Source organism: Staurois parvus, unplaced genomic scaffold (assembly GCF_062004578.1).
Source record: "Staurois parvus isolate SC_StPar_1 unplaced genomic scaffold, SC_StPar_1.0 ptg000243l, whole genome shotgun sequence".
Classification (NCBI taxonomy): domain Eukaryota; kingdom Metazoa; phylum Chordata; class Amphibia; order Anura; family Ranidae; genus Staurois; species Staurois parvus.
Window position 1 is genome coordinate 1591159 of NW_028318039.1, and position 27211 is coordinate 1618369.

The 27211-nt window shown below is 40.7% G+C and overlaps 1 protein-coding gene across 2 annotated transcripts in view; it reads right to left on the reverse strand.

Moving 5' to 3' along the window:
• The window catches only part of TBC1D4 (TBC1 domain family member 4), a 225334-nt gene that overhangs the window by 70642 nt on the left and 127481 nt on the right, over nt 1-27211 (reverse strand). For both annotated transcript variants that reach the window (XM_089680369.1, XM_089680368.1), the window contains exons 4-8: nt 20315-20419; nt 14471-14603; nt 8955-9046; nt 8180-8290; nt 4692-4811 (exon numbers count right to left, since the gene is read on the reverse strand). In XM_089680369.1, the coding sequence (XP_089536495.1) occupies nt 4692-4811; nt 8180-8290; nt 8955-9046; nt 14471-14603; nt 20315-20419 (561 nt within the window). The remainder of the gene's footprint in view (nt 1-4691; nt 4812-8179; nt 8291-8954; nt 9047-14470; nt 14604-20314; nt 20420-27211) is intronic.

A 27211-nucleotide genomic window follows, 5' to 3' on the forward strand; every position in this document is an offset into this window, starting at 1 on the left:
ATCATGATGCTTGCACAACCAAGCTTCACTGTCTTCACAGTGTACTGTGGCTTGAATTCAGTGTTTGGGGGTCGTCTGACAAATTGTCTCCGGCCACTAAACCCAAAAAGAACAATCTTACTTTCATCAGTCCACAAAATGTTGCGCCATTTCTCTTTAGGCCAGTCAATGTGCTCTTTGGCAAATTGTAACCTTTTCAGCACGTCTTTTTTTTTAACAGTGGGACTTTGCGGGGGCTTCTTGCAGATAGCTTGGCTTCACATAGGCGTCTTCTAATTGTAACAATACTCACAGGTAACTTTAGACCTTCTTTGATCTTCCTGGAGCTGATTCTTGGCTGAGTCCTTGCCATTTTGGCTATTCTATCCAATCGAATAGTAGTTTTTCGCGGTCTTCCACATCTTTCAGATTTTGGTTGCCATTTTAAAGCATTTGCGATCATTTTAGCTGAGCAGCCTATCATTTTCTGCACTTCTTTATATATGTTTTCCCCTCTCCAATCAACTTTTTAATCAAGGTATGCTGTTCTTCTGAACAATGTCTGGAACGACCCATTTTCCTCTGAATTTCAGAGAGAAATGCACTGTAACCAGCATATACAACATTTGCTGCCTTCTTTCCTTAAATAAGGGCAATAATTGCCACCTGTTTTTCAAAGAATGAATGACCTTGTCACAATCATGCACACAGGGAGAGGTGCAGTTCTCCATTTTGCTCCAAGTTTCTGCATTGTGGTATTTCTCTTAAACTCCTATGCAAACACCTGAAGGTGTAGTATTGTGCATATAAGAGCCAGACGCAGGCTCTCGCTGTATTAAGAAGGTTTCATGTATCTCCTCATTCCCCTCCCTCAGGAATGCAAGCAGCGGTACGATGCTGAGCCTGCCTAACAATTATTTTGCCACATAAGATATTGGCTTGGCCAGGATAGGATGATTCCAGTTGAGTTTGTCTTAGAAAAGAAGAGTTTTTTTTTCTTTTGGGTTCAGTCAGACAAGTGAGGAGCCAGACAAGTGAGGACGTGGCTCTGTACCATCTAGCTGACCAAGAGTCTTGTTGGACCATCGCAACTAAGTGCAAGACCCGAAATCCTTCCTTTTTGCTCATCAGACTTGGAACTGCTTAACCCCAGACATTTATTTGGCAAGTACTTATTTACCTAAACTTCTTTCTGTTATCTGTTTGCTGTGCTGTTGTGCTCTGTATATTTATATATATTGGTTACATCTTCTTTCTGTAAATATTTCTACTGCACCCTTTTGACCTTTTAGTAATAAATCTTACTTTTTGAAAGTGTTGAATTGTTTCTATAGCTCTTAATTGCAATTTACGAATCCCTGCCTCTAAAAAGAACGCTACTATGAGTGTTTAACCCCCTGTATAACCAGTCTGTAGAGATAGCGGTATACTGTCGATTAACCAATCATCCTAGTGTATTGCTGAGTTTCCTCTTTCTCTGTATAAAAAGCAGGTGGTGGCAGTGTGAAGGGTTAATTGCGTAATTAACCTGACCCAGTAACAATCGCTCCCAGTGTCAGGGCTCCGGGTATGACCAGAGGTGTGTGGACTGACACAGGGAAACGCCGGCTTCAGATATGGTATAAACAATATGATTTATTACGACTAACAATACAAAGCGCAGTGCAAAACTAAACATAAAACACAGTGCAAACAAACCAAACCACCTACAGATAACAATACATACAATGCAAGAGTCGTCAGGCAGGCCGGGTCAGTAGCAAATGGGCAAACGGAGTACCAGGAACAGGTGCAAGAGTGGTCGGGGTCACAAGCTGGGTTCAGTAACTCACGGGCAGCGCGGTGCAAAGGGTCAGGCAGAGAATGGTCAGGGTCACAAGCCAGGGATCAAACAGGAGAAGTCAGCAGAGGTCAGGATCAGGCAGGGTCGGCAACAAGTCAGGCAGGAACAGGAACACAGGATACAAGATACAGGGGCCCATGAAAAAACACACACCAAGGCCCTGACTGTGAGTCTGGCCATTCCTTAAATACAACCCCTGCAATCAGCTTCAGGTGTTTGGCTGACTGCAGGGGTGAGTCTCTGATTGCTGAGAGCACCCGCTGGCCAGCCCTGGTACTGCAGCCCACAAGGCAGGTGAGTCCCAACATTATTGGCAAGTCCATTCCTGACACCCAGGCTGCCGGTACATAGATTGTGTCCAATTAGCTGGAAAATCGTTGTGCAGGGTGCAGCTGGGCGTGGCATTGTTACGCACGTGACAGCGCAGTTTTAGATTGACTAGTCCTATCACGAGTTTGGTGAGAAGAGCTGGGGTCTGACGCCGCGCCTGTCACAGATCTCACTAATAGAACTCCACACTGCTATTATTTTGAACATGCCCCTTTAATTAGTAAATCAATAACACAGAATCACCAGCATGTATGTCATGACTGTTGGGTCTGATGGATTTCTAGTACTCTACTACACCTGCTAGTAAATTATTTGCCATGTAGAAATATCATTTCTACCAAAAACAGTGATTGATCAGGCTAGTGATGTCTGACTGCTATTATTTTGAACACAACTGTGTATATATATATATATATATATATATATATATATATATATATATATATATATATATATATATATATATATATATATATATATATATACACATACATATACACACACATATACCATATAGAAAATAACGAAAATATCTGCAGTTAACATCACAACACTTTCTATAGTTGTCAGCTGCCATTTCTGACCTACACATTCGAAGTAGCTATGTTGCTAAAATGGAGACTCTAGTTCTTGTGACTATCAAGGATTTCCCTCACATTGGAGGATTTCCTCTGACTTCCTGTTTTGGCTATGGAACAGAAAGTGAAGGGAACTCTTCCCTATGGGACACAGATGGGGAAAAACTGACAAGTGTTATTACCATCCCTTAATTCGAATCTTGACCAATTCAGCAGGAACCGACCAAGATTTGAACCATCTATGGGCAGTTGTATGACTTACGCACAACCAGCCTGTCATATTTTTCATGCGGTTATTGCCAGCAACTGTAGCTGATAGCAATAATTCACTGTGTTCTCCCGGAGAGGACGGCTCCCTCTGCAGCACCCCCTCCCTGCTGGGATAGGGATTCCCTCATCAACACTGGCCATGTTGATGGGGGAATCAAGTGATGTACTTTCCTGCAACCTGTGCCCTTTGCCTTTAGTAATATTTTAATAATGATCAGGTCACAGCTGTTCACATTTCCAAAAGAGATCCTTCAAAATGTTTTCGAAACATCAATATATAGTTATAGCCCAATGTATATATCACTGGTCTGATAGAAAGAATACACACCAATGTTTTACAGTAGTTGGTATTCTCATTTCTGCCCTCTAAAAAAATTGTTCCTCATCACAGTTCAGCAGAAAATACCTTCTTATCTTGTGAGAAATGCAGTGTACAGTTCCTGTATGTTGAAAAGACAGTAAAAACAATGTAATCTGTCTTGTGTAAACTACTAATCCCAATAACTGCTATGTAACAGAGATGAACAAAGGCAGACATGTTTGTGGATCCATAAAAACTAGCATTATTTAAGCTCCTAGAAGCTAAATAGAGTTATCCTATGTGTCCATGCCCACTCCTTTAGGCCAGGGCTTGAAAAAGCTGCTCGCCCACTTGCCAAATGCGAGGAGAAATTCCTCTGTGGCGAACGGCTGCGAGCGGTGAGCACAGATGAAGCATGGAGCGACTGCACCTGTGCTCCAAGCCTCATTGTGAAGCCGAGTTACGGTTTACAACTTCCGGTTTCCGGCTTCTGCGGCACCGCCGCCGAGGGGACAGGTGCAGGAGAGGTCCGCTCTCCTCCGCTGAGAAGAGACACCCTCTCCACTGCCGCGGGGGACTTGGGGGGGACAGTAAGTACTGTATACAACATGTCCTATCACTATAATGGAGTACTGGGGAGCTGGGTATACATTACTCAGTAATGTATATCCCAGCTCCCCTGTACTCCATTATAGTGATATGACATGTATACAGCAATATATATCCCAGCTCCCCTGTACTCCATTATAGTGATATGACATGTATACAGTAATGTATATCCCAGCTCCCCTGTACTCCATTATAGTGATATGACATGTATACAGTAATGTATATCCCAGCTCAGTTTCAGTTTCAGTTTCCCATTTGTATTCAAATCTGCTAATGCATTTCTCATCCCCCTCCCCCCCCCCCCCCCCCGACTGACAATGGTGCTCTCTGCCATGTTCTGTGCACATTCCTCCAGAGTGGTGTCTCACAAATATAGGAGGTGTGTTACTGGCCAGGTCACCAGGTGCAAGCAGAAGGAAAAAAGCCAAAGAATAGAAGACTAATGCAGCCACCACATCTAATGATTAGGAAGCTGCAATATGATACATTTTTGGTTTTAGGTTTAATACAGCTTTAAGGTCCAGCCTGGATTACAACATTGGCTCCTAATAAAGATACAGTGAAGAAGTGAGTGTAGCCACAAAGAGACAGGAAGTGTGGTATGTATATATAGGATCAACAGATGAAAAAAGTCTGAAAAAAAAAATGCATCCACCACTACATCTAAGGAGTGGTAAGCTGCAATAGAATACATTTTTTGTTTTTGGACTTCGAAAACCTTAAAATGGAACTACAGGTTACACATGACATACTTTGTAAAACTTTTATTTATGGCCCATACCCTTGAGAAAATGTTTTCCAGAGAACTGGTCAAAGATTTCTTGGCTTTATTCTTGAGAATATCCAACTTGAACCGGCCACTGGGGGCAGAGTTCTCCGGCAGGGAGCTGTTCGATGCACTCTGAAAACAATCATTGAAGAGATTAAGCATTCAAAATACAGACCTGATGTTTTATTCTTAGTTCTGATAAATGGAACATTAAAAAAAAATGATGGTTCTATTATCACACTGTAAAGGCGCCTTTATGTTGATTATCTGTCTCTCCAATAAGATCGGATTCTTTTTTTTTTGCACTAGTTACATTATTCTACATAGCAGTCAGATGACCAACATATAGCCATTCTGTTGTAATCTGTATTATTATTATATATTCCAATCATCATCACCATTGTTATTCTTTAACACTGGCCCATCTAAAGTGACACTATATCAAGAGAAAGATCAGTTCTTGCTTTGCCAGACAAGATACATTTTGCAACATTTTAACTAGCAGTTTAAAGCAGAACTACACTGCATCTAAAAACACCATAAACCAAAAGCACTAACTCATTTTTAATATTCAAAGCAAACTCACCCATCCTTCCTTGTCTACATGCTTTATTTTGCTTAGAAATTATTTAGAAAACCACCCCCTTAGCAATTCTGGCCAAGGGCATCTTAAGGGCAGATGATTCATGTAGCATTTACTTCCTGGAATCCATCTGTCCTTAGCTCAGGCTTGTTTGTTTTATGCTCGAGTTCTCTTGGATTTTGTAAGTACCTTCTTCCGTATAGGCAGATCTTCAGAAGGTAGTCAAATATAAAACAGACAGCAGAAATCTTTTATTCACTCATACAGCAGTGTAGGCTTTCTCCGTGTCTGATCTGCATAAACTGAGTGGACACAGACCTGTCTGCCCGCTCTGCTGTGAGTGGATCCCCTGCCGATCGTAAAAAGGGGCCCAACCTTCTTACCTTCACCTAACCCTTACATTTAAACCCAAATTACTAGGCTTAAGCCAAAATGTAAGCTGGGATCTTAACTACTGGGTGACACCCACCTTAAATTGGAGTAATACTTATATTATGAGCAGAAAGCATCAGCAACCAAACATGATGTTCCTACGACTTTTTCCATCTGCGCCAAAACCATGTGCTTTGCAAACTGTGTTGCGTAACGTTTTAATGCTGCTTCTGGCTGTGGGGACACTGCAGGCCCTATTCTTGTGTACAGCCATCCCAAGGAACTCCCTGCTTCTATCAAATGAGCACATTTCTTGTCCGCTATACACAGACACGTGTCTTTCTTGCTTCAGCACAATTTATATCCAACATTAAATGGGTCACTCTCTTTTGAAGCAGAGAAATCACACAAACATGGTTTCAGATATGTTTTGAACTTCTTTGGCTACATACAAAAAAGCCAATAATACTGTACTATGACCAAAAAAATAGCAGCAACCTGGTCATAAGGAACATTTAGTCAACCAGTTCATCAAGTTTGCTGTAAAGGCTGGTGTAACTAATACGCAGCTTCTAATACAATACCTGAAGTGGCAGAGTACTAGTGAAACCCACATACTTCCTATGGCAACTTTTTGTGAGCGATAAGTAAAATGTCAATAAAAATATATAATAGGCCAATGCTACATATTAATTTTATTTCTGTATTCAGAACATTTACATTGAGCTTCAGATTGCTGAATATCTTTCAATTATGATTATGTCTTCACCTCCAAGATACATAAATGCAGATAGTTTCCTTATCTGCGCCAGAAGCTAGACCAAGAAACTAATTTGATGTGATCTAACAGCGAACAAGTTAAAAACATTTAATGCATCTTCTAACATTTTCAAACTCTGAGCCACTACGGACCTTTCTTCCTCACCGATCTGCAGCTTCGCTCTAATGAAGTGTGATAACAGCCAGGCTGTGCAGCCATAGGCACAATCCCAGACTAATTTATTAGAGATTCAACCCAGAAATGGGAAACATTTAGCATACAAATCAGACACATTCACAGTATCATGAAGGCATATCATTTGCCACATCAGAAACCAAAAATCCATTCTTCACTGTTATGTTCCAGAGAATATAGAAGTATATTTTTCATTTAAATGAAAGTTGTATCGGAAAGGAACATCACTAATGTCAGTAAAGATCAGAGCTGGTCACTGGAGTATAATGTATTAGTCATTGCTGCTCATGATGTGCAAATCAAGCTCATAGCAGACTAAAATATCTTTGCTGGATACACCACATGGCACATCTGCTGTTTACGTTGTCTATAGACTGATTAATATGTCTTTAGCTCTGAGACCTGTAACAACAAGGAGCCTTCTTCTCATTATAGATACAAAGATATCACCCATTTAAAGTCTGACTAACATTTTATACAATAAACACCATGTAGCATTTTTTAAAAAATATACTTATATGGAGAATAAACAAGAACTTGTAAACCGCTTTCCCGCTGCCCTGTAGCAGTATTTCTGCAGTGCAACATCACGTATAAATACTGTATAGATGTGATTTTTGCATTTTCGGGTATGGGGCGCATGCCACAATTGGCAGTCTCAGGCTTTTGTGGAGTTGTGTTCAGAGGTTTTGACAAAAACCCCAAAAGCTCCAAATACATGAGTGTAAAAGCAGCAGTGTTCTGCCTTCAGGAGGGAAATTAATTTACCAATATTAAATTCGGCCACTAGATGGAGCCCACAATAAATTTATAGTTTTAAAGAAACTAGAGACTCTTGAAAAGAGTTAAGTTAAAAAAGAAAAAAAATTCAGATCATTCTGAGAAAAGGAGACAGATGCATCCTGGGAGCGCAGACTGCATCTTAGAAACAGGGAGAAGGAACCAGCCATAGGAGCACATATTGTGGCCTAAACCTGCATCCCTATGGGCAGCATTACTGGCGAGCATGGACTTCTTGCCATCCGCAGCTTAATCATTTCATTGTGATTTTATATTTCATATATTGATTATATGTACGTCTGTTTTTCTAATCGTTTCAACAACCCTGTTTTGTTAATAAAACTTCAAGATTACTTTCAGTCTGGCTTATTGCAGAATAGGATGGTTTAGTTGCATGTCAAGTTACATACAGGGAGGCCTTAGCCTGGCCCATATTATTCAGGAAAATGCTGCCAAACTAGCTAAGAGCTGCCCCTTTAGGTCCAGGAAATGGACTACCCAACAATATTAGTGATATTATTAGAAGATTAGACATGGGTTTGTGCATATATTTTCCACAAACTTCACAATAGTGTAAACATTGAAATATCTTCTTTAACAGTTTGATACAATAAAGGAATTCCAGATAATAATGTAGCTTCCCATCAGTCTTTTCCCCATGTACCTCTCAGTACGGCATTCTGCTTGTCCGTCTAAGCTCTATTGCAAACCTATTGCTTAGCATTTCTTAGTAGCCAGCATCAATACCATGAACTTCAGCAAGATCACATAAATAAGAGCTGCATTAGAGATCTTGAATACATGATTTACCGACTGCATCTCTCCGATATGAACATGAGTTTTCTGCTTGGTCTCACATAACTGTCTAAGATGAAGTATGACAAGTTCATTCTCTTCCTGGTCGCTTGTAGCTTTCATTTTCTAAAATGGGTAATAACACAGAAATGGTTATACACCAAACATGCTCATGTGTATTTTCTACATACACAAGAAAACTATTAAAATATTTCAAAACAATTAATTTCAGTGGCCATTATTGAACACAATCTGCAGGGCAAAACATCTTTGGACTGAATAACAAAAGTTACGAATTAATTTTAAACTAGGGCAAGCATTGTGAAATTAAAGATTAACCAGTTCAATTAGTAGTTTATTGTTGATTGCACCATAAAATTCCTGGTAAAACAATTCAATACCAGGTACCCTGAAGATGTCCAAAAAAATAATTCCATACTCTTAAATACCGATTAGTTAATGCAGCATTATTTAGAAAAAGTGGCCAAATAGAAAAGGTTTCTTAACCAGCTGCAAAAACTTCGTTATATGTGTTAGCATTTCTTCCATCTGTGGATTTTGTTTTCTTTTTTTAAGAAGTGATGCTGCAAGTCACTATGGAATTTTTCAAGAAGTGTGTTAATAAGCAATCATTAAGCCTGGAGATGCTTATTAAGGCTCCGACTGTAACCATATAAATCATGTATAATAATAACCATTCCGTGGACCACGAGTTGCAATCATCAACTGAACTGGTCACTCTTCAGTGTACATCAAACAGGTGTTTGAACACAATCAAAACAAGAAATACCTGAACACGTTCAAAGATGTCAGCTTGTTCATTGTCTGACAGCAAAGACAGTTGTCTCTGTATTACCAGTTTGGCTCTTGGAGGATACAGCCCTAAACAATCAAAGGTAACATTTTCAGTTAGTAAAGAAAAATAGATGGGCAATTTCAACAATAATAATAAAGCCTCTTTAACCACAAGCCTACAGGGCACTTATACCCCCTTCCTGCCCAGGCCAATTTCTAGCTTTCAGCGCTGTCGCACTTTGAATGACTATCGCGCGGTCATGCAACACTGTACCCATATGAAATTTTTATAATTTTTTTGGGACAGATAGAGCTTTATTTTGGTGGTATTTAATCACCTCTGGGTTTTTTTATTTTTTCTTAAACAAACCAAAAACCACTGAAAATTTTTTTTTTTTTTTTAAAGTTTTTTTCTAATTTTTTGTTATAAAATTTTGTAAATACACCCTGTTCCAAATTATTATGCAAATTATATTTTTCTCAGTTACCTAAATAATTGATGTAAATAACAGTCAGCATAGTTCTCATGTTATCAACTATTAAGAGTACAATTCAAATTTTATTGAACAAACCTCCTAATAACAGTATTTTTTTTTAAACATAAACACTTCCAATGCACTGTTCCAAATTACTACGCACAGTAAGTTTCAAAACACTTTATAGGTTGTATAGAACTGAAAATTGTCATTTGCTGTGTTTGCAGCATATTTACTGAAATCAAAAGCTATTTCAATCAAACTTTTAACAACATTTTAACAGGTCACATTACATTTTATCATAGGACTCCTTATTTGATAGCAGCTTCACAAGTCTTGTATCCATTGAACTTGTGAGTTTTTGGACAGTTTCTGCTTGAATTTGTTTGCAAGATGTCAGAATAGCCTCCCAGAGCTGCTGTTTGGATGTAACCTGCCTCCCACCCTCATAGATCTTTTGCTTGAGGATGCTCCAAAGGTTCCCAAGAGGATTGAGGTCAGGGGAGGATGGAGGCCACACCATGACTTTCTCTCCTTTTATCCCCATAGCAGCCATTGATGCAGAGGTATTCTTTGCAGCATGAGATGGTGCATTGTCATGCATGAAGATGATTTTATTACGGAAAGCATAGTTCTTCCTTCTGTACCAGGTAAGAAAGTGGTGAGTCAGAAACTCCACATACTTTGCAGAGGTCATCTTTACACCTTCGGGGACCCTAAAGGGCCGACCCGCTCTGTTCCCATGATCCGGCCAAAAACATGACTCCACCACTGCCTTGCTGGCGTCTGTTGGAACAGGGTGGCCGTCCACCAACCATCCACTACTCCATCCATCTGGACCATCCAGGTTTGCACGTCACTCATCAGTGAACAGGACTGTTTGAAAATTAGTCTTCATGTATTTTTCTGCCCAATGCAGCCGTTTCTGCTTGTGAGCATTGGTTAGTGGTGGCCAAATAGAAGGTTTATGCACAGTTGCAAGACTCTGGAGGACTCTACACCTTGATGTCCGTGGGACTCCAGAGGCACCAGCAGCTTAAAATATCTGTTTGCTGCTATGTAATGGTATTTTAGCAGCTGCTCTCTTGATCCGATGCATGGATCTGGCAGAAATCTTCCTCAATATGCCTTTATCTGCACGAACCCGTCTGTGCTCTCAATCAGCCACAAATCTCTTCATAGTGCGATGATCATGCTTAAGTTTTCGTGAAATATCTAATGTTTTCATACCTCGTCCAAGGCATTGAACTATTTCACTCTTTTCGGCAGCAGAGAGATCCTTTTTCTTCCCCATATTGCTTGAAAATGGTGCTCTGCTTAATAATGTGGAACACCCTCCTTTAGTAGTTTTTCCTTAAATTGGGCTCACCTGCCAATCTAATTATCACAGGTTTCCGAGATTGTTTTCAGTGATCAAAAAGAGCCCTGACACACAATGACATCCATGAGTTAAACTGAGAAACAAAATATTTAATCTTTGTGACACTTAAATAGCATTTGCATAATAATTGGGAACAGGGTGTAAGTGATTTTTCTCCTTCACTGATGTGCGCTAATGAGGCTGCAGTGATGGGCACTGATAGGCTGCACTGATGGACACTGATGAGGAGGCACTGGTAGGTGGCACTGATAGGCATTGACAGGCATCACTGATGGGCACTGAAAGGCAGCACTGATACATGGCACTGATAGGCGGCACTGACTGGCACTGATATGCTGCACTGGCAGGCACTGATAGGTGACACTGAAAGCAGCTCAGATGGCCACTGATATGTGGCACTGATGTGCACTGGTAGGCACTGATATGTGGCAATGATGTGGCACTGATGGGCACTGACACAAGGCACTGATAGACACTGACAGGTGGCACTGCTGGGGCTACACTGATCATCAGGGCACACTGATACATGTCCCCTCCGCGGAAAGCCGATTAACGGCTCTCCTCTCGAGCTGTCAGCGTGACAGCTCGAGAGGAGAGAAATGCCAATAACCGGCATTTCCCTGTTTACATGTGATCAGCTGTGATTGGACACAGCTGATCACATGACCGAGCCGACAGCTTCGGCTCTTTCCATGATCGGTGATCCGCTGTGTCTGAGGGTCCGTGCTCCCTGAGAATAAGAATGGGAGGACGTCATATGACATCCTCCCAGAACGAGAGAACCACCTTGTGTCCGCCATATTACTATATGGCGAGTGGGAGGTGGTTAAAAGCACACCGGAGTGATCTGGATATAGATGCATTGTTGTCTATGGAACAATGCACACAGCTACATAAAGATCAGTAATACAGCAATGAGTACAGGGTCGTAAAACAAAACAGAAATTTTTTTGTTTGAGTACATATATATGCGATTATATGTGTCTATACACACATTTAGGCGCATATGCATGTGTATATTGCAACACTGGCAATGAAGAAGAATTTTACGCGTATGCTTGTATGCATTTGCGCAAGGTCCTTATGGAACATTTTGCTCAGGATCTTTCGGTCAACAACATCCAGAGTATAAATATCAGCAAATTATTAGGTCTGTGTGCAACTAGCTTAAAACACACTAAACCCTGCCCCTTTCCCCATACACACTAAACCCTGCCCCTTTCCCGATACACACTAAACCCTGCCCCTTTCCCCATACACACTAAACCCTGCCCCTTTCCCCATACACACTAAACCCTGCCCCTTTCCCGATACACACTAAACCCTGCCCCTTTCCCCATACACACTAAACCCTGCCCCTTTCCCTTTCCCTCCCCCTTTTTTCATTTTTTCTCTTCCTTTCTACATTCCTGTTTGGTTTGTGTAACAATTCAGATAGATCAACCTATAATGTTTATTACTTACTAACTGAACATTCTCTTTGACTCTGGCATATGTAACATTGTCATGATATTTCTTTCGCCTTTCAGTCTTTTTCCTGGAATGTATATATTTTCCTTTGTTTGGTCTTTTCTGTATTGACTTATGCAAAAATGAAGATTTAAAAAAAAAAACACAAAAAAAAACCAAAAAACAAAAGAAACACACACTAAAGCCAAGAATTTTGTGACTATAGTTTTATAGTCCCAAATGGAATATACACTAGTGTTATACTTCATGCACCTAGGACTTTTTTTTTTCTCTGTGGACCCCTATGCTCCAGGGCAGGAAAAAGCAGAATTAAACATGCACCCAAAGGTGCCAGGTTTAGGCTTGTCAAGCACTTGGGCTTTATCAGACAGGCTGCTGTACGCACTTGCTAAATGTTGGCCAGTTTCTGTTGAACTGATATTTGGGCCGTGTGAACCAGCCTTAAGCCTGGACAAGTTTAAATCAGTTGGTTTAAATCGTCCAGCAGAACTTCCCTCTAAGATCATGTTCACACCTCGCTAAACAAGTAAACTCCCATGGTTTCCAATGGCCTCCGTTCATACTTGAGCATTCTGTCGCCTGTAGCAAAACGTCAGTCGCTCAAAAAAGTACTTGAGCTACTCTTCAGGCAGATCTGAGCATTGTGTCCCCATAGAATTGAACGGAAAACACCTGAACAGAGGGAATTAGCATTTTTTCAATCAATTTTTTTTGGCGTTTTCAGCTATTTCTACTGGCCGCAGCAAAAACACCTAAATTAAAAACACCTGAAAAAACAATTGTTTTCTGTGTGCCCTTGCAGAGACCTGCTTTTTCTAATGCACAAAAGATGTAGCTTTGTATAGTAACCAGTCAGCTTCTAACTTCAGTTTTTTCAAATCCAGTGAGCTAATAAATTTAAGTAGCATTGTCAACCATTTTCAGTCCTCCCTTCTGGACCAAAGAACTCATTGTTCTAACATTAGGTATAGGTGTTTTGTACTTGAAGAATTATTATAGAGATGAACGTTTTGAATATGTGGGTCCCTTAAAAGTTCATACCTTGACCCAGTTGCAGCTGCTACAAAATACTTGGTGCTTTCAGGCATTAAGAAGTAACTGACCTCTTTGCTCCCTGTAAGCTCTTGGTATTTTGCAGTACTTTGTGGTGGTGAGAGAAAGTGAACAGGCATACAGGGTCTCCTTCAAGCAGTATTAAACCCAAAAGCAAACATTTATTATATTGCAGCTTACCAATTTTTAGATGCGATAGCTGCACTAATTTTGTTTTGCTCTCTTTCTTCTATTTTCATTTGGTGATCCAGCCAGTAAGTCTGTTGTTTTTCAACAGAACAAGCTCTCCTCCAAATGTATCAATTAACATAGTGGAGACAAACCATTTACCACTGATGGGTGCTTACAAAACTGTTGCAGTAACGTCTTGTGTAACTGTAATGTGAGTTTGACTTCAGTTTGTTAGCGTATCTAAATCTGCTAGTACATCTAACATTCTCCTCCCACAGACAATGCTGCTGTCCAAAGGTGCTCATCCAGAGTGGAGGCACTCGAATGCAGGAGGTGCGTTACTGGACAGTTCACCAGGTGAAAACAGAGGGGAAAAAGCCTAAGAAAAGAAAACGAATGCAGCCACCACGTCTAATTATTGGTATGCTGCAATATATAACATTTTTTGTTTTGGGTTCATCACCACTTTAAGCCAAATATTATTTTTTTTTAAGAATCTATAAAGGGCCAGTTCACACTACATGTGTTTCAGTTGCTCTCTTTCTGCATCCAAAATGCACAGAAAGTAGGTTACATGGTTGTCAAGTCATAGTTCACATCAGTGCTTGCAGTTCCAGTTGCAGAAAGAAAAGTAGAACATGCTGCATTTTTTCTGCACAGAACTGTACTGGAACGTGGTAAAAATGCACTGGAATGCACATGTCCCTATTTAAATTTAAGAAAAGAAGGGGAAAAATGAACTGGAATGGATCAAAACGCACTGGAACGCATAAAAAATGCACTGAAATGTGTCAAAAACAAGCATGCAAAAATGCATCTGAACTGCATTTCTCTAGTGTGAACTGGCCCTCAATCTCTGAGCTACTACTAAATGTGAAAGCATTCCAATGACTTCAGAACTGGAAATAAATAAAACACTTTCCTTTCTGTTACAATAGTGAAATGGAAACTCAGTCATACCTTCGATTCGCTCACACAGTTTGTGCAGAGCATGCATAGGACAGGCCTCACACAGCTTAATTTGGGTCTTGGCATTTTGGAGTGCAGCAGCAGTGCTGAAAGCTTGCTTCAATGTCAGCATGATTTCATCCACCTGATGGGCAACCAAAGACACACAATGAATAGCATGCAGGAAAAGAAAGATAATAAAGTGTTTGTATAGCCCAGGGGTGGGCAACTGTGGCTTTCCAGCTGTTGGTGAACTACAAGTCCCATCATGCCTCTGCCTTAGGGAGTCATGCTTGTAACTGTCAGTTTTGCAATGCCTCATGGGACTTGTAGTTCTACAACAGCTGGATGCCACAGTTGCACACACCTGGTATAGCCCAATTGTTTTTCGTTCAGCAGAGAATATGGAAGGGCTAAAACCCCTGTAAATTTGTTTATTTGCTGTCTGTACCATAATTTCCCTTGCCTTCCTAGAGGAGACAGCAGGAGATCTGAATTTAGGAAGCTCAAAATTGTCACTGAGGAGATCTATACATAGTCTCTTAAAGGCGCAGGAATATCACCAATAAATGATGAGATCCAATTGTCCATATACATGGGTCATCATTGGATGATCGTGAATTTAACACCTATTTGAGATACCACAGCCACAACTTTATAAGGTATTTGTATACTTGTTGGATTGTGTCAGACTTCCCATCAAATGCAGAATTCTTGGTTGATTGCGTTTTGTAAATGTGAAGTCTTAATAAAGATTAAATGGAACAGAATAATTTATATTCTCTTAAACCTTCAATTTGGGAAAATTGTATTCTTTAAATTGACACTAGCTGAAAAAGGCACCACTCCCACAGAAAATCCTTTAATCATGGCAGCTTAAGAGGTTTGAACTGAGCCTGTGTGACACAGATGAGCAGCATGATATATTTCTACATAGTGACATATTGTCCTAAGACACACAAGGGATTTACACAATGAAAGGCAATTTGTTTCAGAAAAAATAATCCTGACAGCAATGAATATCTTGTGCAGCATCTATATGCAGTCTATGCAGCTCAACTAAAATGGATCCAACTTGCTGCAATGTGATAATACGAAGTACGTATTTTATGTTTAACTTTCACACCACCCTTTGAGTGTCATGGATTCATTTCCATGACGCAAAATAAGGTGACATATAAATGAGAATAACAATAAGCTGATCATAGTTGAGCCAGAATTTGTTCAACAAGAGCCAACAATGTGCAATGATGTAGCCATATGTCATTATAGAAGATTTGGCCTGTTATTAACAGACTTATTCCTTTATAAAGCGGAGTTCCACTCACACAGTAAAAAAATAAAAGTCAGCAGCTAAAAAAACTGTAGCTGCTGACTTTTAAAAAAACACACACTCACCTGTCCCACGATCCCGCAGTGTCCTCCCCGCAGCCCATTTCACCAGCCGTCTGGTGTTCGAGGCATTGGCATCTTCATTGTTGGCACCTGGCTGTGACAGCTTGTGGCTTCACAGCCGGGTGCCCACTGCGCATGCGCGAGTAGCGCTGCGCTTCCTGAATGGCCCCGTAGTCTTCTGGGACCGGTCACGTGTCCCAGAAGACTACAGGGAGGTAGGGTAGGAGTACAGCTTCCACTTCTGATTGCCTAGGGCCGATTGCAGTGGAAGTGGGAGCAGGTACCTGTCAATTTCAGGTACCTGCGTCCCCCCGCTCCCCGAAGGTGCCAATCCTTAATGGGGAGTGGGGGACCAGTCTTTAAAGCGGAACTTCCCTTTTTGGGTGGAGCACCATAAGTACATAAGATATTTCCCTATTAAAACAGCACAAAAAACACACAGTTACATAGTTAGTCTGGCTGAAAATAGACAAAAGTCCATCCAGTTCAACCATAAATTTGAAAGCGAACAGAAAGCTACCAAAGGACCAAAAAGTGCTTCACCATTTTGGCTAGCAGTGTGGATGAGGTGTATGGAACACAAAACTGTAGACCGACCCTGCAGGAGTCGCTTGGTAATTTGGTTTCTTTTTTCTGCACCTCGGGTCCAAGAACAAAATTGCAGCACCTCTGGCATACCTGGTTGAATGAAAGCTACTGCAAGCACTTATAAGAACACAAGTATAGATATCTTTACATTGGCTGTGAATTAGTACTAGGAAATAGACACAAGACCATTTAGTGGTAAATGAACTCAATGTATTGGTACGGATTGGAATAAATGGTGGTTTGAGCATAACTGAACACACAAAAGGTAGGTTCTGACAGTCTGCTAGACAGTATAATCACTAAGTTCATTTATAAAGTAGTTCTAGATCACTAGACTGGGATTGACTTATGAATAAGCGAAGTCAGCAATAAACAGTGCACATAAGAATTAACTGCAATGTGAATACCACTGTAACTAGTCTAGAAGAATGGCTAGGATATGGGGCAATGTCCCCTGAGAGATACCTCTTAGCATAAGCAATAGGCGAAGCTCTCTGTATAGCAACTGTAGAGGGACCACCTTTAGCCCACACTCTTCAGTCAGCTATTTTAGCTCCCAGTTGTACCATGGGTGCACAAAACCATAGTCCCAGTCAAACCTGCAGGCAGCAATAAAACTACTAGATGGCTATATGGTCAGTTCCTCTAGCAGGAGGTAATAAATCCCCATAGCAGTAGTTCACCAGTCCCAGCAATATTGCAGCTCACCATCCGATCACACACATGACGAATAGTTCACTCTCTGCTCTGCAACCAGGCTACAGCTACAGAGAGCAGCTGCAGCCAGTGTTTCTCTCACTCTCCATTCTTAGTCAAGTATCTGGCTACAACTGGTCAATCAGAATTACAGGCCAGGTAAAGTACCTAGGCATTACTAAAGCAATAAATCTGACATTTATCAAACATTCACTGCAGGTGAGTCCTTCGGGTGCATGTCATGACAGCGATTGATTTATTACCAGTGAATACTTGGTGAAAGGCATATTTACTACTTTCTAATTATGCCCCATAATGCATCTTTATGTTTTTTAGCATTAGACTAACATTTGAGATAAAGTATAGATCTTTGTCTGTTCAGTGGGTTAAGGAGATCTGTCAGATTCACTGAGCAGAGCCAGCAAGTGTATCTGCGCCTGTCACATAAGATTGTAATGTGTTCTCATCACACGTAAACACACATGATGTCTCTGTCAAAATAAATCATTAGCTTTATGTGTAACTGTACGGTGCAGTAGGGATACTGTGCCAACATAAAGAGATTAAGCTCTTAAATATACCAGGACCTCTAAGAGTTGTTTGCACCAGCATGGGCATTGTGATGCTATATCATGCCATGACACCTTTATTGAGATATGTAACTCATGATCCATGTATTGCACTTTAAGCATCTCTTAAAGTGCAATGAAATAAACATTGGGTAATAACACTAAACCTCCCATGGAGTGACATATAATATCCTAGGGTTTTTGCCAAATTGCAGAAAATCTAGCACTCCTTGCCTCAAAGTATATGTAAAGTCAAACTTTTTGTGTATTTTTGGACAGAATGTGAGGGCTTAGTATTTGTCAGGTTTTCATATTTTGTGTCCCTTCCGGAGAGATTCGCATACTATTGTCACCGGTACAGAAAATGATGGGAGATCCAAAACTTTATGTGTAGTCACAGGAAAGGAAGGTAAGGGAAGTTCTTCCAATGGGGAAATCTGTTCTGGTGAAAATTACCTAAAAATGGGAATCTCACCTTGATATAAAGAGATATCCTATTACTTCCTGTTGTGTCTCTGGGACAGGAAGTGAAGGAAAATCTTCTTCATGAGACAGTCTACAAATTAAAAACCCGATAGAGGTCTTTACCATTCCCTACTGTAAGTCTAGGGAAAAAAAAAGTTTTGGATTTACATAAGCTCTAACACTTACAATCCAAACTTACAGTGATCTTCAAAGCCTGTTGAAAAACTGTAGACGATATGCCTGTCACAGTCACTGGGTAGATGGAAGTCTAGCGCAGTGCAAAACAAGTCAACATAAACTGTACTAGATTACACAATGGGGAAAGCGCTCCATCTGTTCTCTAAAGCTAGAAATACACTAGAGATTTTCACTCCAAATGTTTTGTTTTAAGAAGTTCATTCATTGTTAGTGGGGGTCACATCGATGTTCCTTTTTGACCGCAGTGATAAGAAAATTCGAAGGAGCAGGATGGAAAATGTTTCTCAAACAAAATTAATTTCTAACAGTATATGTGGTTTTTGTTCAGTAAAGTCTACTCTTTCCAATAGTGAATGTTAAATGCAAACAAAAACTAATTTTGAATGACATTCATCAAGTGGTCGAATGTATGGAGAATTTTCATACAAACGTTTGTATGAAAATCTACTGTAGGCAGGAATTATTGAACCTACTATTGCAAGTAGAACACATTGGAGAATTAAAGTGAACAAAAATATACTACAATTCTTATAAATGTGTCCATAAAACAAAAAGGCCCAAATACAGATTCTCTGAATTATAATTATTGCATATTTTGTATGAGCTTGGATACATTTCTAAAAGAAGGCATGGCCAACGTATACATTAGATTCACACAGAAACCTGGATATGGTTTTGCACCAAGGGCTTACTTAGATAGGTAAAAAAAAAAAATGACAGTATCCATTAGTGCACCTAATGCATTAAGACATATTACTGGCACATTTTCAATGCATATTTAATGGTTTTGCATTGTATTAACAAAACACTTGACAGACGCCCCCCTCTGTGTTGATTTTCTATTGTATGGATTTTTGTATTACCATCTCAGCTAGTATGACTTTTTAAATGCATCTCAAATGTGCTGTAAACACCATAGGGGGATTTGTGGCGTGTTTGCAGAGCATTTATATTCACATCAATGGAAGCATAGGATGTCGGTAAAGCCTGGCAAACAACACATCAGGTCAATTTTGGTGCAACATGATGCTAATGCAACCATGTAAACATTGGGCGCTGTAATGCACACAATTTGTGGAGCCTAAAAAAGCTCATGATACGTCTGCTTTTAAAGCCAGTTTAAGCTTAAAGCGGAGTTCCACCTAAAAGGGGAAGTTCCACTTTAAATGCTTTGTCCCCCGCTGCCCATTAAGGATTGGCACCTTTGGGGAGCAGGGGGGAGCAGGTACCCAAATTTGAAAAGTACTCGCTCCCACATCCGCTGCTATCCCCTAAGTGAGTGGAAGCAGAAGTTGTCCGTCCTCCCCCCCTCCCTCCCCATTGTCTTCTGGAACACATGACAGGTCCCAGAAGACTACGGGCCATGCACAAAGCACAGCGCTACTTGCGCATGTGCAGTAGGCACCTGGCTGTGAAGCTGCAAGCTGTCATAGCCGGGTGCCCACACGAAAGATGCCGGCACCAGGGAGAGAAGATGGTCAGTGAAACCAGCAGTGGTGAGGACACTGCTGGACCAAGAGACAGGTAAGTGTCTGTATTTTAAAAGTCAGCAGGTAGTCTTTTTTTTTTTTCCAGCTGAAACTTACATACTCCATACATGGATTGAAATTCGGCAAGTTCAGCAAAAAACATCTGACTTTCAATCTGTGTGTAGCTTTCTCTGTTTAACAGAAGATGGCTTCTGTTGAGCTGTCTTGGGCCAATGGGATGCAGCACTGATCAGTGTATTCTGATGGTGGGGGATCCTGCTGTCAGAATACAAAAGCACAGATTTCCCTATTCCATCTCGAAAGCGTGGATGGAGAAATCAGTTCAGTTGTTTTCGTTCAGCCGGCTGGCTGAATGAAAAGAATTGATCCATGTATGGCCAGTTTTTAAAAAAATTTCATCTTACCCACAGACAGATCTCCCTTCTCCCACACAGCAAGTCAATGTTACCACTCACCAAAGCTTCAGTGGCACACTGGAAGACGTAACAAATATACTGGCTTATTCCCGGTTCCACACATTCACGACAGACAATACCAAAGTGATCAATATGTTTAATACCCTGTAAATCATAAGAACACAAAAAGCAAACAGCATTAGTCAACAAACACATTTTTTTTTAGCCGAGAACAAGATGTAAGGTCTTATTTACTACAGCATTTTTCATTAAAATTGGGAGTAAACCAGAGAAACCTCTTTTCTGCATACTTGCATAAGACATTACAATTAAATGCTTTCAGTTCTTTTGAGCATAACATGGTTGTTAGGTTACACGGCTGTAACTGAAAATTTCGGTCTTGCATTACACTCGCAGAGTATTTGTAGAGAAGGCTCATTTTAGACCTCCTCTGCAGGTAATTGGGATATGGAAGCATATTTGATTTCAGCAAGAAAATGTCAGCACTGATAACCTGCAACACACTGAAAACTGAGGTATTACGATTTTGTTATCTTTGGATTGTCGCCACTAATATCATAATAGGACAATATACATTTAGGACCTCATGCACACTGGACATATTTGCTCTCTCTCCTAGACGCCTTTCCTCTTGTCAGTGGTGTTGTGGCAGAAAAACCAACTGATGCTTGCTTTGCATTCAGACAGATCTAGCACTTGGGCATTAATTAATTTAAATTTATTTAACAAACATATCATACTTACCTACTCTGTGCAGTAGTTTTGCAAATAGCTGCCTCTTCTTTTCGGGTCCCCTCCGAAGCTCTGGCTCCTCCCCGTCAAGCAGTGCCCCCCAGGAAAAGCCACTTGCCCTGGGGGGCACCGCTATATGTGGTGCGTCCACAAGACACAGAGCCGCGGCTTAGCCCTGTTCCCCCGCTCTCTCCTCATTGGCTCACTGGTTGTGATCGACAGCAGTGGAAGCCAATGGACTCCCGTTGCTGTCTCAGCCAATGGGTAGGGAGAGTCTCCATACAGCATGGGCTATTGTGAACATTTCTGGATAAGAGGGGTCACAGGTAAGAATGTGGGGGGGGGGGCTGGGGAGACCGCTGCACACAGAAGGCCCTAAGATCAGTGGCAAAACCACCAAGTGTGCATGAGGCCTTACTTGTGGTTTAGGATTTTAGTGTTAGAGGTAAATTTCTCCTTGAGCATTATCTCACTAGGTTCAAGTTAAGGCCATTGTTCATACAATAGGACGACTATCAGAACAAGTTGCTGTGCATTTTTACCATGAATTGTTTAATGTAGTGTTTAATGATCCTGAAAGGACCACACAGGGCAATGCAACAAGCAATATGGACTGTAGTTTGTGCAAGTCGCGTGGGACCAGTGGATTGTGGTTTGTTTATGCATTTTGCCTGCACTACAAACTAAATGGGAACATGGAAGGTGTGACTGAACCCGAAGGCTTGGGTTTATGGGTTACATCAAGGGTGAAGTACACCTGTCAAAATCAACTAGATGTTCAGAAGCCAATATCTACCCATATATAGTCAACCCAAATATCCTGCCTGATAACAGTCCACTTGAACATATAGGGATAATGAAAAATGCTATAGCTTGAGGGTGACATTGGAACCTTTTATACAACTCTTTTTAAACAGTCCATGTGATCATCCCTCCAAATCATTAAAGCAGTTAGTGCAATCCAGGACTGCCTACATATGACAGGTTTGGTATCCTCACCATGTGGCAAAACTATTACAGATCAGGTGCCTGCAGGAGAAAAAAAAAGGAGAAATCTCAGGCTGTACAAGCAACAAGTATACAGCCAATTTAATTCATCAGGGTAGCATAAAAAAGTGATAAGTAGATTAAATGAAACATGCCACAATAAAATGTACAAAAAGAGATTACTATCAGTGAATCTGATCCCAGAATTGATCAACAGGTTCAGACATATTAGGCCTAGAAGTGAGGGTTTTTTTTTACAATAAGGAGACCAGCAATAAAGACATTTTTTGCAAAGTCTTTGTCAGCTGTATTGTTGTCTGTGTAGCCATCCAGTGTTGTCACGGGAACAGAAAACTTCAGGAAATCTTCACAATGGTGCCTCAAAAATAAAAATCTGGCGGCATATTGTGGTCCAAAATCCCCCCGCGCATTATGGATCCATAATTCCATTGTGGCACATTCATTGATGCTTTGGTCTCGATATAAACTTAGATTAAATCTGGTCTCCTCTGTTTCTCCGGATACAGCATTTTTTGGTGACCGGGATTTTATTGCGGCTTTTTCATCTCCACAGGCGTTTCGTTGGTGGTATGATAGATCCTTCATTAGGTTATCTGATTTTCAAAGAGGAGGATCTTACATCACCTTTGAGATGTTACGCACACACTTTGATATCCCACTTCGTGAATATCATCGACAGATCAGACATTGTTTTAGTTCACATTTTGGCCTTATACCTTCATCTCAGATTTCGTTTTTTGAATGTATTAGCCGACTCTCCTAGGGGCAGGGGTCTAATTTCAGATGTGTATCGTCAAATCTTGGCTAGTTCTTCTCCCACACCCCCTCTCTACAGACAAAAATGGGACAGTGACATTGGTATCTTTTCGGATGAAGACTGGGATTCCATGGTGGATAACATATGTAAGCGCTCCAGATCCCTTTCGGTCCGTGAGACAGCCCTCAATGTATTAACCAGATGGTATTATACCCCATCCAGAATACATGTCTTGTATGCAAACATGTCTAACCTATGTTTTCGTGGCTGTGGCCTTGCAGGTACTCTGGTGCATACATTTTGGACCTGTCCGGGTCTCTCTTTGGTGTGGCGTAGGATCTCGGAGGTGGCTTCTGCAATGGCGGGGGTTCCGGTGCATCTGACTGTGCAGTAATGCCTACTGGGAGCCCATATCCTGGGAGTTTAGACTGAGGTTATGAGGCTAATCCACACCATTTGTATATCCACCCTATGGGATATTGCCCTCCACTGGAAGTCCCTCACAGAGCATTTGGCTTCTGTTCTGCAGAGGATTGATGCTGTGATGCTCATGGAAAGAATCCATTACACTTTACTGAACAAGATGCACTTATTAAAATCTGGCAGATGTTCCAAGCTTTCTGCCTCAAACAAAAACTTTTTTTTACTGGTCTTCTACAGTAAGAGTACATCTGTCTACCCTGTCATTTATTCATGCAAAATTACTTCAGTTGTGTTATAGTAATTTGTAGATTTTGTGCCACGCTGTTTATTCATTTAGATTTTGATTTAGCTAGTGATTCAAAAGCTTCTTATAATAATCTATTAATTCAACAGAAGAGGCTAAATCCTTAATCCAGTCACCTTCACCACAGTGAACAAAGGGCTTTAGCTTTACACTATGTTGACAAATATTCACACTTTCCTGTTCATTCTGACACCATATACATCATACTTTGAAAAGAGTTGGAAGTTTACATGAAGGATTTATCTGGGACAGAAAAATATAAAAAGGGTAAGAGTTTGGAGGCCATTGCAACTGTCCGAAGTAGCACAATTAATTGTATCCATGTACTTTACAGAATATATAGAAGCAGCCACAATATGTAGCAGCTTACGGATTCTTAGATGCGGTGGCTGTGTTATTTTCCTTTTTTAGACATTTTACCTTTATTTACACTTGGTGATCTAGCCTCTAACCTGTTATACCACAGATCTTCAGAGAACATCCAAACATTTTTTTACTGAAGAATGATAGTAAAGCGGGCACAGAATAATGTGACCACTTTCATGGGATCATGGCCATCCCGCCCCTTCTTTCACACTAGTGACATCATAAGCAAAGATATATATAAGAAGCTGCATAATTTAATATTCAATTAAAGGATTCAAAATTACCCAGTCATAAAAGAAGGTAGTTTAAATAGCCAATAAAAAGTGATGGAAATTTCTGGAAGGTTTTGAAAGGGTATATAAAGCCTCGCAGAGTGAGGTATTTTGTCAGGTGGCCACTGTTAAAAAAAACAAAAAAACAGCTGCCTCCCTCCCTTTGCAGGCACTTTATGTGGTGTGGTCATCCTGGATGCCTAGGGGGGACTTATGATTGTTTGTAATTAAAGCTTATTATGCTTGAGTTCTAATAACTAAGCATATACTGTATTAGTTTCGGTGATAATATTGATGTTGTGCTGAATAAACAAACCTTGATATGTTTAAGATATAACAATATAGTGCCGTGGCCATTTATATTTGTGTCTTTGGTTAATTATTCGTATCCGAGGAAAAAAGTTCTGGAGTGTGTGTGTGTGTGTGTGTGGGGGGGGGGGGGTACGCCCTGCCATCCCATGATCACATCACAGTGTAAAAGTGCAACTTTCGGTGCCGATTGGACCCTTTCTGATGAATGAGTCCTGTGCAGCTCTGAAACATTGTACTTTTATGCTGTGATGTGATCATTCTCAAACAAAAAAAAAAAATGTTGTTTGTACATTATCTGAAGATCTATGGTGTGCTGCCAAATATATACACTGTTTTTTATATTGAGAATCATGGAATTACAGACCGTCTGTAAATATTTTAAAACTGATTAGTAGTAAATGATTTACTTTTTACTCTTTACTGCTAATTAGTTTTACCTAGTGATTTTACATTTGACATCGGTAGTAAATAAGAAGAAGTTAGGTGTTTTTCCTACATGGTTCACTTTTAAAAGATCCTCATGTTCCAATAACAGCTTTACAAGTAGAAACTAGGATCACAAAATAAAAGCTATATAACCTGACAGGTTTTTTCTGGATTCTTGGAGAAAGCCAGAACACTCAGAGGAAACCTATGCAAACCCTTAGGAGAACATAGGAGAGACCCAAGGGCCTCGTGCGCACAGGACATTTTAATAACAAACCTCCTCTTGGCAGCAGCATTTTGACAGAAAAAAAACCGCCTGAAGCTTGTCAAAGAGTCTAACGCTTTAACAAGCATTTAGGTGCGTTTACAAGCTTCAAGTACTTGGGTGTTAATTTGATTGGTTAGAATAATAATTTATTCTGGCCAATGAAATGAATTAACTCTTAAGCGCTAAACGCACTGAGCGTTGACACGCATTTATAAGCAGCAAAGTGTTTTTTTCTGCCAATACACTGCTGCTCCTGGACACACTGACTCTGGGTTTTTCTTTTCCAGCTGGTAAATGCTACTATCACTAAAAGCTTCAAAAAGCCTATGTGTGCATGGACACATAGCATAACATGGAGGGCCATTTGGAAGCAGTAACAAAACAAAAAAATACAAACTCCTGTAGACCCTGAAAGTGGCTGCAATGCCCTGTGTGCAGGAGTCCTTAGAAAATAACATGGTTGCAGATTAAACCAGAAATGTAATCTCTAAATATATTAAACTCCAAATTGGTTTGTTAAGAAATTAAATACAGTGGGGCAAAAAAGTATTTAGTCAGCCACCAATTGTGCAAGTTCTCCCACTTAAAAAGATGAGAGAGGCCTGTAATTGGCATCATAGGTAGACCTCAACTATGAGAGACAAAATGAGAAAAAAAAAATCCAGACAATCACATTGGCTGATTTGGAAAGAAATTATTTGCAAATTATGGTGGAAAATAAGTATTTGGTCAATATCAAAAGTTCATCTCAATACTTTGTTATATATCCTTTGTTGGCAATGACAGAGGTCAAACGTTTCCTGTAAGTCTTCACAAGGTTGGCACACACTGTTGCTGGTATGCTGGCCCATTCCTCCATGCAGATCTCCTCTAGAGCAGTGATGTTTTGGGGCTGTCGCTGGGCAACACGGACTTTCAACTCCCTCCAAAGGTTTTCTATGGGGTTGAGATCTGGAGACTGGCTAGGCCACTCCAGGACCTTGAAATACTTCTTAGGAAGCCACTCCTTCATTGCCCGGGCAGTATGTTTGGGATCATTGTCATGTTGGAAGACCCAGCCATGTTTCATCTTCAATGCCTTTGCTGATGGAAGGAGGTTTGCACTCAAAATCTCACGAAACATGGCCCCATTCATTCTGTCCTGTACATGGATCAGTCGTCCTGGTCCCTTTGCGGAGAAACAGCCCCAAAGCATGATGTTGCCACCCCCATGCTTCACAGTAGGTATGGTGTTCTTTGGATGCAACTCAGCATTCTCTCTCCTCCAAACACGACGAGTTGTGTTTCTACCAAACAGTTCTATTTTGGTTTCATCTGACCATATGACATTCTCCCAATCCTCTTCTGGATCATCCAAATGCTCTCTAGCAAACTTCAGACGGGCCCGGACATGTACTTGCTTAAGCAGGGGGACACGTCTGGCACTGCAGGATCTGAGTCCCTGGTGGCGTAGTGTGTTACTGATGGTAGCCTTTGTTACGTTGGTCCTAGCTCTGTGCAGGTCATTCGCTAGGTCCCCCCGTGTTGTCCTGGGATTTTTGCTCACCGTTCTTGTGATCATTTTGACCCCACGGGGTGAGATCTTGCGTGGAGCCCCAGATCGAGGGAGATTATCAGTGGTCTTGTATGTCTTCCATTTTCTAATTATTGCTCCCACAGTTGATTTGTTCACACCAAGCTGCTTGCCTATTGCAGATTCAGTCTTCCCAGCCTGGTGCAGGTCTACAATTTTGTTTCTGGTGTCCTTTGACAGCTCTTTGGTCTTCTTCATAGGGGAGTTTGGAGTGTGACTGTTTGAGGTTGTGGACAGGTGTCTTTTATACTGATAACAAGTTCAAACAGGTGCCATTGATACAGGTAATGAGTGCAGGACAGAGGAGCCTCTTAAAGAAGAAGGTACAGGTCTGTGAGAGACAGAAATCTTGCTTGTTTGTAGGTGACAAAATACTTATTTTCCACCATAATTTGCAAATAAATTCTTTCCAAATCAGCCGATGTGATTGTCTGGATTTTTTTTCTCATTTTGTCTCTCATAGTTGAGGTCTACCTATGATGCCAATTACAGGCC